The sequence below is a fragment of the Megalops cyprinoides genome, chromosome 11 (assembly GCF_013368585.1).
Source record: "Megalops cyprinoides isolate fMegCyp1 chromosome 11, fMegCyp1.pri, whole genome shotgun sequence".
NCBI classification, from domain to species: Eukaryota; Metazoa; Chordata; class Actinopteri; order Elopiformes; family Megalopidae; genus Megalops; species Megalops cyprinoides.
The window spans coordinates 24895538-24909572 of NC_050593.1; the positions used below are offsets into that span (position 1 = coordinate 24895538).

Genomic DNA, 14035 nt, shown 5'->3' on the forward strand with positions numbered 1-14035 from the left:
ATAACTGCACTGTTTGTTGACATGTGATTGGCACAGGCAGCTGTTCACCAGGAGCAGAGAGAATCTCGTATGAGGTAAATTATCGCTCAGGTCAATGGGATGCAAAAGCAGAAGTAAGTAGGCCATATATTTATTTTAGGCAATATTTGCTATGAGTGTGAGGAGGAAAATTTAGCCAGTTTATATATTGCGCTGAGAAAAGAAAATGTTGAACTGACTTGTTGCTCCTTTGCTAAACAGTAAGCAAGATTGATAATGTTTCTGATGTTTCTCTTCTACTGGCAGCAATACACATGGTTATGTTTTCTTGTCTAGAATACACTGGTTTGCAGTACTTATTATGCTCATTGAAAGTTACACTCCCCACAACCTCCTCACAATTGTATATATACCGTAAGTAAACTAACTTAATGGCCAACAAAAAGCAAACTACCTTGAAAGTGATATGAATTTCAATAGCTGTGAAATTAAACCTCAAGGAGGTTTCATTTCTTTGGGCAACTTGAAATTCAGTGTGATTGGATGATGCAAATGTAGATGGAACACTGACAATTTGATTAGCAAGGATATATCTGTTGCTATGGGGACGGGGAGGTTAGAGGGGGCACGGGCTGTCAGGACTTTCTATTTTTTTCAGATCATTGTATTTCATGCACCAGTAAAATACAAGCTGTGAGTCAGGGGAGACAATGATAAGCTGCAGGTGACAAAAGCACCTGGTGGGATCTAAGATAAGGCAAGGATAATGCAGACACAAGTCACTCCTTGTCTGAATGTGGGGTGAGTATCGTCCTGGAAAGACAGATATCCACGTCAACCCTGCAATAAGGGCAAGAGGCTAGTACTTTTTTCTTTTCACTTGTAGAGGATGCACATCTGATGTCTGGGATCACCTGGATGTATTGGTCTTGCGTCATCATTCATCATTCTTTTGCTCAGCTGAGAGCTTCACGGCCTCTCTGGTGAAAAAAAAAAATGTTGAAAAGTAAAGCCCACTGCCATATTGCTGTGATGACATGTCATGTGACGTGAGATAAACCTGTAACAGTACTGTAGATAGCTATGGAGGGTATAAGTGGTAAATACTACAGACATCCAATACTGTGCAGCAACAAGGCTGCACGTGCCTTGAACTGAAAGTAGTTTCTGTGGTTCCTCCCCCCACTTGACCAGGTACTTTTACTCCCTACTTATGTACCTCAGGACTCCAGAGGGGTGATGTGTTTGGCTGCTGACCTCCTGAATGCCACACATTGAAGTGCTACACTCAAAGGACTACAGGTTCTGAAGGAACCCCCCCCGGACTGAATGAGTGATTGACAGATATACAGCATGAATGAGTCAAAGTGATAAATGGCATGAATGAGTGAAGGTGAGGGAATGAACCACATGAATAGGTGAGTGAAGGAGTGGGAATGAATGAATGAGTGAAAGTGAAGTATAAACGGATATTACTCATCATTCTCCTGATGTCATCATGAGAAAATAAACCATTATATTGCCAGGGCTGTGAATTAGTGGGTACCTTGTACCAATAGTTAACAGGCCAACCCTGAAAGAAAAACAATTCTTGCACCCCAAACAGAAGCAGGAGAATCAAAACAAAACCAATACATTAGTATGCACAATACATTAGTATAATAACATATTATTGATTTCTACCAGTAACAGTAGTCTTATTCTGCACAAATGATATCAAGGCAAGTGGCTATGATTCCCTGTTTTTTCTAAGCAGCTTATTGGCCAGTTTGGTTTTATGTCTATCTCTGTGTGAAAATATGGTGAGTGACCACATAATTACATGGATGTTCCCATTGTGGAGGGATGCAGTTTATTTTTTATTTTTTTCCACTGAGGAACTGAATGCATTTTCCAATACTCAGTGCCATCAAAGATTAGCAACACATGCATGCACATCATAGAACTTTGCAACAACATGACAGTCTCTGACAGTTCCAGCAGCCACTTTTAATTTCATTCCATAAACAACCTGAACTACCTGATGGCCAGATGAAGTTGATAAAATTCCTCACACTGACCATAGCAAATAAAAAAAACATAGCACTATCAACATTAACTACTCACATTCCCTGTATTTCCCCATACCAATACAAAGCCATGGAGGCACTGGTTACATTTTCTAAATGATGAAAATGGCTCTACTTTACAAAAGCTAATAACTCTGAGATGCCTCGGAACATGACACGCCAGTATTAAAAAGGAAAGAAAAAATAATATACTTTTTTTTTTACTCTATTTACTTTGCGAATGATACTCATTATGTGGGAGGAATAGAGAGCCATTTTCTTGTGTCAAAAACCTATGTCTCTGTCCCAGAAAGAATAACAAACAAACTAAAGAAGTCCCTAGCATGTGGCCTACTTTGCTGCAGACACTACAGACAGCCAAAGGCTCCACCTGGCTGGGAGCGCAACCTCCCAAAAACCCCTGAACAACATGGGCAGTTCCCTTGGTGAATGCAGGAGCAGCATGTGTTTCAGTGTTTCAGGGCTGCTTTCAGCTTGAAGAGGCTGTAACAGATGGAAGTAAATGAATTGAATTGAATCTGAAACAAGTACAAAGAATGTTGAGGTAAATCAAATGCTCATAGTTACAAAAATCACTGTGGTACAGCTAGCCTCATCTGTCAAAGCATAGGTTTTCCAGAGGGATGCAGAAACGTAGGCAATTCTGGCAAAAACTGGTGCATTTAAATATGGACAAATGTCTTCACATTTTGTTTCCCTTCCACTCCTGCGCTGAATATAAAACTTGTAAATTTAAAATGACATTAGCATCAAATTTATACCAAGTGTTTTGCCAGTTTAGCTACAGATGCACTGTGCTGGTACAACATCAGGTGCTCCACGGCAGCAGCAATTGGGCAGCAGTGTGGGGTAGTGGTAAGGAGCAGGGCTCATAACCACAAGGTTGCCAGCTTGCTTCCCTGCTAGGGTACTGCTGCTGTATCCTTGGGCAAGGTACTTAACCCACAATTGCCTCATATTGCTGTGTAAATGGATAGAATTGTAAGTTGCTCTGGATGAAAGCGTCTGCTAAATGACATGAATGACAGAAGGGTGCACTGTGAGAGAACCATGTGAGGCCAGAAGGCAGTCAGACTATGAGCTTAAGGGAGTGAGGGGCTGGAGGAGTGAGGGAATTATATTACAGCATCACTTTCCAAGAACCTTCTTGGGTCATAACTCTTGCAATTTACAAACAGTTTCTCAAAGAGTAAAATACAAGTTCAATAAAAATTGAATGTTAACGAAAACTGATGTTAATATCTGAAATCCTACATAAAGTACAATACTCACTGATAGACATAGGTAGCTAACAACAGTAATTTTGCATGAACTACTCACAGAAGTAGCAGAAATCTGGCATACAGAAACCGGAACTTGATCATTTATCCCAGGTGATTACATGTATTTGAATGCGTTATGTTTGAAAATGAAAAAGTAAGAAAAGTAAGAGTGAATACATCACGTTTAGAAGTTACATAAATGGTGAATGTGGTTTTTAAAGGGAAATGCCATTAGGAGTGAATATATCATTTCTAATGGGTAAATTAAAGGTGACTATGTAATGACAAATTGGAGTTGCAATTAGAGCTGAATACCTGATTCTTGATGGTTGTTGCTCCGGCAATTTAGAGTAAGGGGTAAAAATGAATACAGGTGTTTAATGAGAACTGCCTTGGTAAATTAGGAGAGAATAGGTTACGTTCAATGAGCACTACCGTCAGTATGTATTTACCTCTCATTTACCCATGCCCTTATCATCGTATAAAGGATTTACTGAAACAAATACCTTGTTGTGAGAAGAAATTTTGACTGATTCCACGTTATGACGTTATGGGCTATGCACTCTCTGTTTGACGTTGTCTGAAAAGCCATCTGTCCAATAAAAACTGATTTCCTTCATTGTTTAATTTATCCTCTCCTTTATTGCATTATAGTTTACACGGTGTACCGTTATTGTGTTTCACCTTGTTATATTTGTCTTTCCTATTGAAACTATAATTTGTCATGCGAAATGACGCTAACCGCTATTTAAAGGAAGGGTATTTACATAAACGCATTATGGGCTTCTTACCTCTCCTGCACTGTCCTTTCTGAGTATTTATGCAGTACTTTTAATAATTTCTGGTATAAATAATCACAATCAAAATCAACTTAAAATGAATTGACGTAGAAGCGCTAAAGTACGTAACATCGCACCAAACATAGATCTGAGATGGATTCATTCGGTAAAACATTGCGTAATTGCTAGATCTCCGCTTTATGAACGTCCCATTGTGACCTTCGCAAATCACTGCTCAACGTTTGCCTATTGGTCTCGGTTCAGTGCGCGCTCAACAAAAGAAATACATCATTCCCAATTTGTACTTCATTTGCTCCGAGTGCTATTTCATTAGTTTTGCAACACGTGGTATTTACCCACGCCTTGATTTGCACAGGCTGATGTATTAGCGGTCAACGTCGAGATTTCGTTTTAGCCTAATAAAGAGCTTTTCTACGACTTTAACAGCTTGAGGAAATTGACCGCTTGCGGAGAAACAATTTGCAACAGGTGATGCTGCAGCGTGGGGTCGTGACACAGACAGGTGGAACATTGCAGACGTCATTCAGAGCAAAAGTAAAAGTTTTATAGCGGGTTGATTTTCTGCTTGGTCTGTATGATATGCGTAGGGCTTACGTGTTTTTATATATAAAAAACAAAAACAACAGATAATGCTCTGAATATATGTATTGATAATAATTGTGCAATATCGACAGGGCATAAACACACAGACAACTACAAATTAATGAGTTGCCAGGCAGTTTTTCTAATATACAGTTCCCGTTCCAATATTTGCCCATGCTTTCACCGGAGCCTCGGAACCAGCTGCAAGAGATGACCCAGGGGATGACAGTGAGCCGCCGTCTCCCCGACTCGTCACCGCTTCATCGCCTGGAATTGGAGCCCGGCAGAATGCGACAAGAGATGTGAGTGGAAGCATTGCTTCCGAGGCTGGAATTCGACTTGTATTTGCAGGGTCGACCACAAGATGCCTTTTTAAGGACGACGCGCGTTAATTCGTCTCAAACTAGTTCATCCTGTACCTTCACAGAAACCGACACTTCATCAGCTGCAGTATTTCAACTGACAACACGCTTGCTCTTCGTTCAGGAAACAAATAGCGCAGGGAGCCTTGTTCACTATAATATTTTTAGTAGTCAGAGTACGGAAATGGCTGTTGTGCCGGGTGTCGGGTTTTACGAAGGCGTCCACTGCTGCTGCGTTCTTCCCGAGACTAGAGCTCTATTTTGAGGCGAGTATGGCTCGCCACCTGTTGCTACTCTTCTGGACGCTCTGACAGTGTATTTCCCCGTCAGACCCCGGCCTCTGGCAGTCCTTTCTGGGCGCCTGTCACTCACGCATTGAGCCGAGCTCAAGAGTCTTTCAATCTACTATCTCTGCACTTCTTTTCCCTGGTAACTGCCCGGATATTGTGACTTTTTCCCCCCTCTTAGGATACGTTTTCCATTAACTTAAGTGAGAAGTTATGGCTGAGGCCGGACACACAGAAGATCAGCGAGATGAGGCTGTGGAGGACGAATTTGGGGAAATCATCAAGACCCGATCTGGTAAGCTGACTCCTTCTTCTCTTGCATTACTGGGTTTGAAGGGGGATGCGTCGCGATACACGCATACGCACGCATTGGATCCGGTTTGTGTACGCTTCCTGTTTCAACGTGCAATGTCTGTTGATCCAAGTTTTTACCCAAGACTGAAGCAGTTAAAGGTCTTAATTATATTTAGTACATATTATGTCAAGGGACCCATACGGTATGATCTGTCATTTTGTAAATGGGAAAAGTTGAAGAGACTTTGTTGACGTTGACAAAATTCGTTGGATCATTTTTAAAGGGGCGTCTGCGCTGATGACATGATTTATTTCCGACAATCTGGTCGAATGCTCCACCGATTGGGGACCGTCGGTCAATAAAGCGTGCCACCGCCGCCCGTGGCTGTGCCGCTCGGCGTTCCATCTCGCGACTGGTCAATAATTAATGGACTACATTAAAAGTGGAAGTTGAGTCTATTTGCGCTCGGTTTGAAATAGGACGGGTCATCCACAGCTGTAAATAGCGACAGCTCGAGCTGCCGTGCGGTGTGAGATTTCAAAGGTCCAAGTTTGGGATGTGGCCATGCAATAACTTGTAGCCTTCAGTAATACTTAAACTGTCTGGAACTCTTTAAATTGTGACACACATGTACTGTACTTCAGAATTCTGTATTCCACTATTATACTTAGACGGCATTCAACGATGTTATGCAGAGCTAAGTGTTTTTAACGAGACGTGTGTGCTGTCTTTGGTTTGACGTCTGTGAAACTTTATGTAAAATAAAAATAAAAAAACTGGGTAGAAGCTTATTGCAGTAAACATCAACGTGTCGCTGAGATTGTCGGAGTAGATACACGTCATTACCCTATTTCTTTTTTTTTTTTTTTTTGTTTTTCATTTTTGCACTGATCTTTTTCAGTTTTAATTTGTTTACACCCAGAAAGTGAATTAACACCCAGTCACGAAATTGGCATTATACTCAGCCTCTCAACTGTACTGTGCCTTCAGTCAACCCATCGGCATCCAGTCAGCCTCACACTGTACATTCAGACAGCCAATCGGGGTTCAGTCAGCATCACTTTGTGCCTCCGGTGAGCCTATCTGCATCCAGTTATCCTCACACTGTACATCAGATAGACCAATCCCTTTTGGTCGGTCACGGACTGGAAACTGAGAGGAGGGGTGGGTGGGGGGGTGGCTGACAGGCAACAGTGAGTCATCTGGGCACCAGAGTGCAAAGAGGAAACATGGATAATGAGCATAATGGGGAGCAGGGCAGGCGGGGGTGGAAGTGGGGTGGGGTTTTTTTTGGGGGGCAGGGGGGTGTCTCTGATCTGCAATGAGTTTGGGAAAAACAGAGGCTGCAGTAAGTATAGTAGATTGTGTTAAAGACTGCATTCCTGCTCAGTGTGTCAGGGTGATGGGCTGAACTCCATATACTGTAATAGTATTATAAGTTCTGATTTTTTTTTTAACATTTTAAACAACTTAACATTTTAAGTCCCCCTGTGAGTAATCTGACTATAAGGTTATTGAGAGTAATCAGACTGTAGCCGATATGCCGGAGATCATCCACTTATTCTCTCAGACCAAAGCAGAAATGCTGGTACATGTAGTGAGGGAGCTGAGTCCAGCTATAATATGTTTAAACATGGAGAAGAAGACATCCATTTTGTTCAGAAAAGGCAGCAAATCCCTCCCATTGTCAGCTTGGTGGTTGAGCTGGATGTGCTCAAGTTTAAACCCATTCAGACTTTATTAGCTGTACAAATGTCTGTGTGAGGGTGCAGCTTTGAATGAGCATGCTGCACCACTCAGCAGTAATTACAGAGCTCTGAATGTGAGTGGCTCTTCACTGTTAGTTTTTTTTGGCTGACAGTGGATAATAACAAATTCAAATACCATCGGGATGATTCTCCTACCAGTGATATTTGCTTTAATATTCATGTGCATTAAAGTTTGTTTCATTAACTTAAGTCTTTGGGGTTTTTTTCATGTTTATGCTGTGCTCACACTTCTATACTGCATATGGAATGTACTGTGCACTGTATATTTCATATGCTGTATACTGTGTCTTTCATACATTCAGTATTGCGTTTCTTATCCACTTCTTTCGTTCTTTGTTTCTCTTCCACAATAAGAAAACAACATTAACTTTCTACTAGTGTCTGTTTGACCATCTCTTTACAGTAGAAGGGTTATGTGTAATTGTTGGTTCGCAGTTGTGTGTACAGGTAATGATTGGGTTCATGTGTAGTGATTAGTCCTCTCAGTGATTTGTGTAGCAGGCAGTCTTATCCAGAATGACTTGCATAGCAACATATCATTTTGTGCAGCTGGGTATTTTACTGAAGAAATCTGGATTAAGTAACTTTGCTACACCAAGTCTACACCAGCAGTGCGTAACTGGCAACCTTTGGGTTACCAACCTTGCTCCTTACCATTTCAGCACAATGCTGATTATAGATTGGTTCACAGAGTTGGGTGAGTGATTTTTTTTCCCTCAGAGGTGGGTTTGTGTTTTGTGATTGGTTCACAGCTGTGAGTTGTGTGTGTGGTCAGGGCCTTTAATAACTTGTAGAGGCTGCGATACTGGCTGCAGCACCCTTGACCCGAATCCCTTGACCACAAATGCGTGCGCACACACACACACACACACACACACACACACACACACACACACACACACACACACACACACACAAAGACTGCAACAAGCTTGGCAAATAAGAGCAAAGTCACAGCAGCAGCTGTTTTTATCTCACAATTTAAATGCACACAGTTAACCTAAAATCGTAATTCAATTATTATTAACTCAATGAATCATAGAAACACAGACATGCAAATTATTTTAAGTGGGCTTTATGGCTTGCACAGCGTTCAATACAAAATATGAGCCTAAACTCGTCTAGGTTGATTTTTTTTTTTTTTATTATTCTGAATGTATCTATCACATGTGGAAATAAAATACAGATTTTCTCATCTGGATTAGGGGCCAAAGCCCAAAGGTGCATTACAGCTGGAAAACAGTTCAATGATGATAGCTGGCTATGTGACATAGCCTGCCAATGGGGACAGTTAACCACTTGGCTTGCTAGTTCAATACTAATGTGTTTCATAGTCATGGCTCTTTGTTTACAGATAGTGATTGTAAGCAATGCCAAAATGGAGCAATGTGTTCCACTCTGTTTAATCATTTAAGTCAACCCCTTTTAAAATGTAAAATCTGTGTGTTATTACCAAGTTTGGAAACCAGGTCAGCATGATCAAAAATAAATACTCTCACCATTAGGCTATAATTCCAACTGATATTTGGTAATGCAGTTGAAATTTATTTGACTCTCTTTATGGGATGACTGCGATAATCTTATAGTATTTAATTAAAACATCTGAATTCCCCAGATGTAAATGTGACTGGAATGTTTTAATGCAAATACAGTCAACATGTTCGGGGCCAACACCCTAGTACAGCAACCATTCAAAACCCCTCAATCCCCCAACACACAACCCTGGGCCTAGTAGTAATTGTTTCACTAATGTAGGTATGTGTAGTTTTATTGGTTTAGGGCAGTTGGTTAATGTGTTGTGATTGGTTCATAGAAGCAGTGTTCTGTGATTCTGTCACAGCTGTGGGGTCATGTTTTTCACTGTACTGAGATGTGAGGGCTGCGTGCAATGTGGCCATGGGTGGTGGTTGGCTCAGTGCAGCTGGGCTGTGTGTTTACAGTAGGTTCAGTGTAGCTGGCCAGCATGTAGTCAGGGATCTTTATTTGCTTGCACCTGCTACAGGGAATAATCATTTCATCACTCAGCTCTTCATGTAGTTCGGCCTATTATTCTGGATGGACTGGGTGGAGTTTAGCAAGGGGGATATGTGTGTGTGTGTGTATGTGTGTGTGTATACGTACTTGCCTGCCTGCCTGCTTGCCATGCATGTGCGTGTGATTGGTGTATCTGATTGTGCAGCGTGTGTGTGTTTGTGTTTGGGTATGTGCGTGTCTGTGGGTGTGCGGGTGTGTGTGTGTGTCTGATTGGTCTGATTGCTTGTGCAGCGAGTAAAGCACATGTGTATGCATGTGTCAGGGTGTCTGCAGTGAGAGAGTGCTCATGGCGTTGCAGTGACAATGTGTAGGGAGTGTTCGTGTCTTCCGCTGAACGTGCGGACTGTGACTGCTGCGTCGGCTCAAAGTCACTCTGTGACAGGGCCATTACCGCATTCGATCACCCAGCATGTTTTGTATGCAGGGGCTATTTGGACCCTCGTGGTAACCCAGTCACAATTCACTGGGACAGATTTAAACTAGAGAAAACTCGCAACGTTGATGGCCACCAGCTGTTGTCAGTGCCACCATTTTCAACCCTCAGTTGTCACTTGGTAGGAAATTGGAGATGCCTGCCATTGAACATGTACAGCTTTTTTTCTGAAGACATTACATTATTCCCAGGTTTCTGACTTATGAGGTCACTCAATTTACATGAATTACATTGTGATTTCTTAAAAGTGGAATTACAAATGAGAGAATAAATTTAACTTTTATTTTTGAAATAAATGGCAGTGAATTTTAAATACATGGTTCACTCTCCTGGTAACTTACAACACACTCTGAGTGGCAGTATGTTTGTTTCGACTTAATAAACAGGGACTTTTAAAGGTCAGTTCTATTTCTCTCTCTTTCTTTCTCTCTGTCTCTCTCTCTCTCACTCACACACACACACACACACACACGCATGCATGCATGCTCACTAACTCTCTCTCTCTGTTAAAACATAAACATGCCTGAATAACAATTTAGGAGTTTTTACATTTTAGCAATGTGTGACAATGAGGAAGGCCTCTGGTGTGACACTAGTGTTAAATTTGGTTATGTTTTTTGTTGTTTCAGCTTTTCAGTTGTTCTTTAGTTTTTTTTTCTCTTGTTTTGATTTGTCCTTATCTCTCCTTTTTCAGTTGTATTTATGCACGTTTTTGACAGCTATTAAATGAGGAGCTTTTAAAAGTCAGAAACCCATCTCTCTCTCTCTCTGCTTTGTTTACCTTTGGCTTCCTGGACAGGCCCTGGGGATGCCAGCGGAAACATTTCCTCAGAGGTCGGGCATCTGAAGGCCCTGCAGAATAATCTCCCTTTCTATCTGTCCAGCAACAGCCACACTTCTCTCTGTCTGCCTGTACAACCATGTCCACACTTTCCTCAGCTCAGTATGTCTGCCCAACCACATCCACACAACACACACACACACGCACTTTTCTCTTCCCAGGCTCCACCAAATCCATCCAGAATAATGGGATGAAATGAAATTACGGCATGAAGAGCAGAGTGATGAAATGATTAGCCTATTCCCCGCAGCAGCTGCAAATGAACCAAGATCCTGACAACGTGTTTCTCCTCCGCTTTGCTGAACCACTCCCAGCACACAACCCCAACACACCGGGCCAATCGTAGTGCTTAACCCCACTGCACTGAGCCAATGAAAACCCACAGCCCCACTGCACTGAACCAATTCCATCACACTGCCCCACTGCACTTAAACAACACATGGCTCCATTTCGCTGAGCCAATTACAAGACACATCCCCACTGGATTCCACTTTATTTTTAGGGCTTATGTAGGCTATTAGAGACCGGTGTATACATGCACTGTTTATTAAGTGTGACTTATTTCTCATAGTTAGCAAGTAGTTCATATGCAGGTATCAAATGGATAATACAGTTTCTATTTTGCAATATTTCAGATCATGAAAAGATAGGAAAAATATGTATTTGAAAAGAAACTTCTTGTGTATTCACTTTTTTGCTTTTGAATTAATGGCATGTTGTTTTATTGATATTTATGACTAAATGAAATCTAGTCACTTCCTGACAAAAGAGGTACACCAGCAACCAAAGTATCAAATTACCTGTTTACCACCTGCTGACTATTTGTCTGATTTGCAAGTCATTAATAGGTTGTAAACTATTTATATAATGTTTTCCAACAGTATAAACAGGCCCTTTAAAAAATATGACACCCCATCCCTGCACTGAACCAGTCACCCCAAACAAACCTGCGGGGCTGATCGAATCACAGGAGAGAGGATATGGGCTTATTTAAAGCAGAGAGGATACGTTCTCGTTAGCAGAGAAGGGCATGTGGACTCATTTGGTGCGTTAAACACTCTGGCCCGGATTCAACTGCACCTCACCCTGGCTGGGCTTTCTTGGTGTTTACATTACCTTGAGGTTTGGGTTTATATTACGTTGATGTATACGCTGGGACAGCCTGGGCCAGAACCTGTCCCTTTCTGTTCACTTTCCAGCACGGTACTGTGTGGTCAAAGGCTGGCTGTGCAGGAGCTGGGTTATCTTATGCAATATTGTGGAAAGCGGGATTGGCACGTTCTGTTTGTTCATCCAATCAGTGACACGTGCTTCTCACAAAGGAACTGTGTGCCAGAGAAATATCTTTCCACTTTTTATATTGCATTGCTATGGTAAACACTACAAATGGGTGGAAAGATATGGAAATTCCATTTGATCATTTCTATTTTTATCACTGCGAAGTATTGTAATGAGTCATGTTTCTCCAAATATATGACACAGAGCTCTTTAATAACTGTAGCTGCATGGTGTTGGCGGAGGTGCTGATTAAATTCCGATGAGTGTGCAGCTCTGGGGTCTGCAGACCTACAGTTATAGGTACGTGGTGCAGTGTTGAACACCGAGCCAGGGCAGTGTGCATTTTTGTGTGGTTGGAGAAACTTTATTAAAATATCGATGTAGTTAATTGTCTGGCATGAAACCCTTAATTCCATTTAACGTGAAGAAGGAGTCACACGTCAGATGGACTTATTATTGTCAAACTAGACTTGAATGCTAATTATATGTAATTTCATTTCTCGCAACTTAAATAGAGTGAACTAGGACTTGAGTATGACAAGTCCTAATCAGTAAGGATGAGACCTGTCAGGAGTGAATGAGGCGTATGAGCAGTAGCGGTTAGCTCAGTTCGTTTTCAAGCTAGTTTCTTGCGCACAGAAACTAAAAGTAAATCTGTGGATTACATACGCTCACGCACAAAAAAAAAAAGTGACAGTTCTCCATAGATAGGATATGATATGTCTCATTCATAGGAAGAGAAAGATGTGGGGGTGTTTCTTTCAGGATTGAGAACATAGGAAAATAAAAACAGAATTATGATAAGAGCAGGCCATTAAATCCGTCAGAGCTGGCTATAATCTGTCATTGTGCTGAGTTTAGTTTTGAAGAATAATAAAGTCTCAGGGTCTGGTACAAACCCTGGCAAGTTATTCTGTGTTTTTATAATTATATGCGGAAGAAGCACTTTGTGCTCAGTGACTTTGCTTTTAACTCTTTTTAACTCCATTGCCACAGTGTTCTACTGCTTACTTGTTCTCTTCACAGAAATTAAGAAGTAACCTCCACTGTCCATCTTATTAATTACCTTAAAATTTAAAATGCCCCCAAAAACCTCCTTTTATATCCTTTTTTGACCAAAGAAAATAAGCTACATAATGTCCCCCATAAAATATGTGTATCCTGCAGTCTTGTTTTGTATGTAATGTGCCACTTGTCTGCCCAGTGTGTTCACTGAAAACATTTCAGAGAGGTGTTGGTTTCACAGGGTCTGATGCTGACCATTGTAATAAAATGGAAGTTGTTGAGTATGACAGTACATTACTGTCATTTGGCAGACACTCTTATCCATAGAAACTTACACAGGTTGCAATTTTTACATGTTATCCATTTATATAGCTAGATATTTTAATGGGACAACTATGGGTTAAATACCTTTCCCAAGGGTACAGTAGCAGTGCCCCAGTGGGGAATCAAACCGGCAACCTCACAGTTACGAGCCCTGCTCCTTACCATTATACTACACTGCCACCCTTAACATTTTCCCAGGCATGTGTGCTTCAAAGCAGGGGAACTTCCAAAAAATGAATACTAAATACTGCCAGCAGGGGCACCAAGTAGTGATGATACAATGACAATAGTGATGATGATACATTATCACCAATAAGGCCAAAAACAATTGGTGGCAAAACACTACCAGCAGGTGGCAGCAAATAATAATATTTGAAACTTTCATGTACACGTGACCCTTTTTATTTATCTTTTACTCAAGGAAGTAGCCCTGCTAAGATCTCTTCCTTTAAATAGACTAGAAATGTGTGGATGTACAGCAGAGAATAGCCAAGTTGGGTGAAGAGTTTACAGGGGCATTGTGGGTCAAGGAGGGTATATTCAGGTGGATGATTTTTTTTTATTTCGGAGGGGGTATAGTGGGGTAGGAGGGAACAGTGAGTTGGACAGTTTTGAAGGGACACAGTGTGGTGGAGGGGTTGGGAGTGGAGTTGGGAGTATAGCCAGTATAGTGAGTAGAGTGGCAGTGGAGGGAGAGTGGAACAGGGAACATTGG

At 41.4% G+C, this 14035-nt stretch overlaps 1 protein-coding gene across 1 annotated transcript in view; it reads left to right on the plus strand.

Moving 5' to 3' along the window:
* The first annotated feature begins 5303 nt into the window (after nucleotides 1–5303).
* dmd (dystrophin) overlaps nucleotides 5304–14035 on the plus strand; it is a 162037-nt gene continuing 153305 nt past the window's right edge. The window contains exon 1 of the mRNA XM_036540281.1: nucleotides 5304–5636. Coding sequence (XP_036396174.1) covers nucleotides 5555–5636 — 82 coding nt within the window. The 5' untranslated portion in view covers nucleotides 5304–5554. The remainder of the gene's footprint in view (nucleotides 5637–14035) is intronic.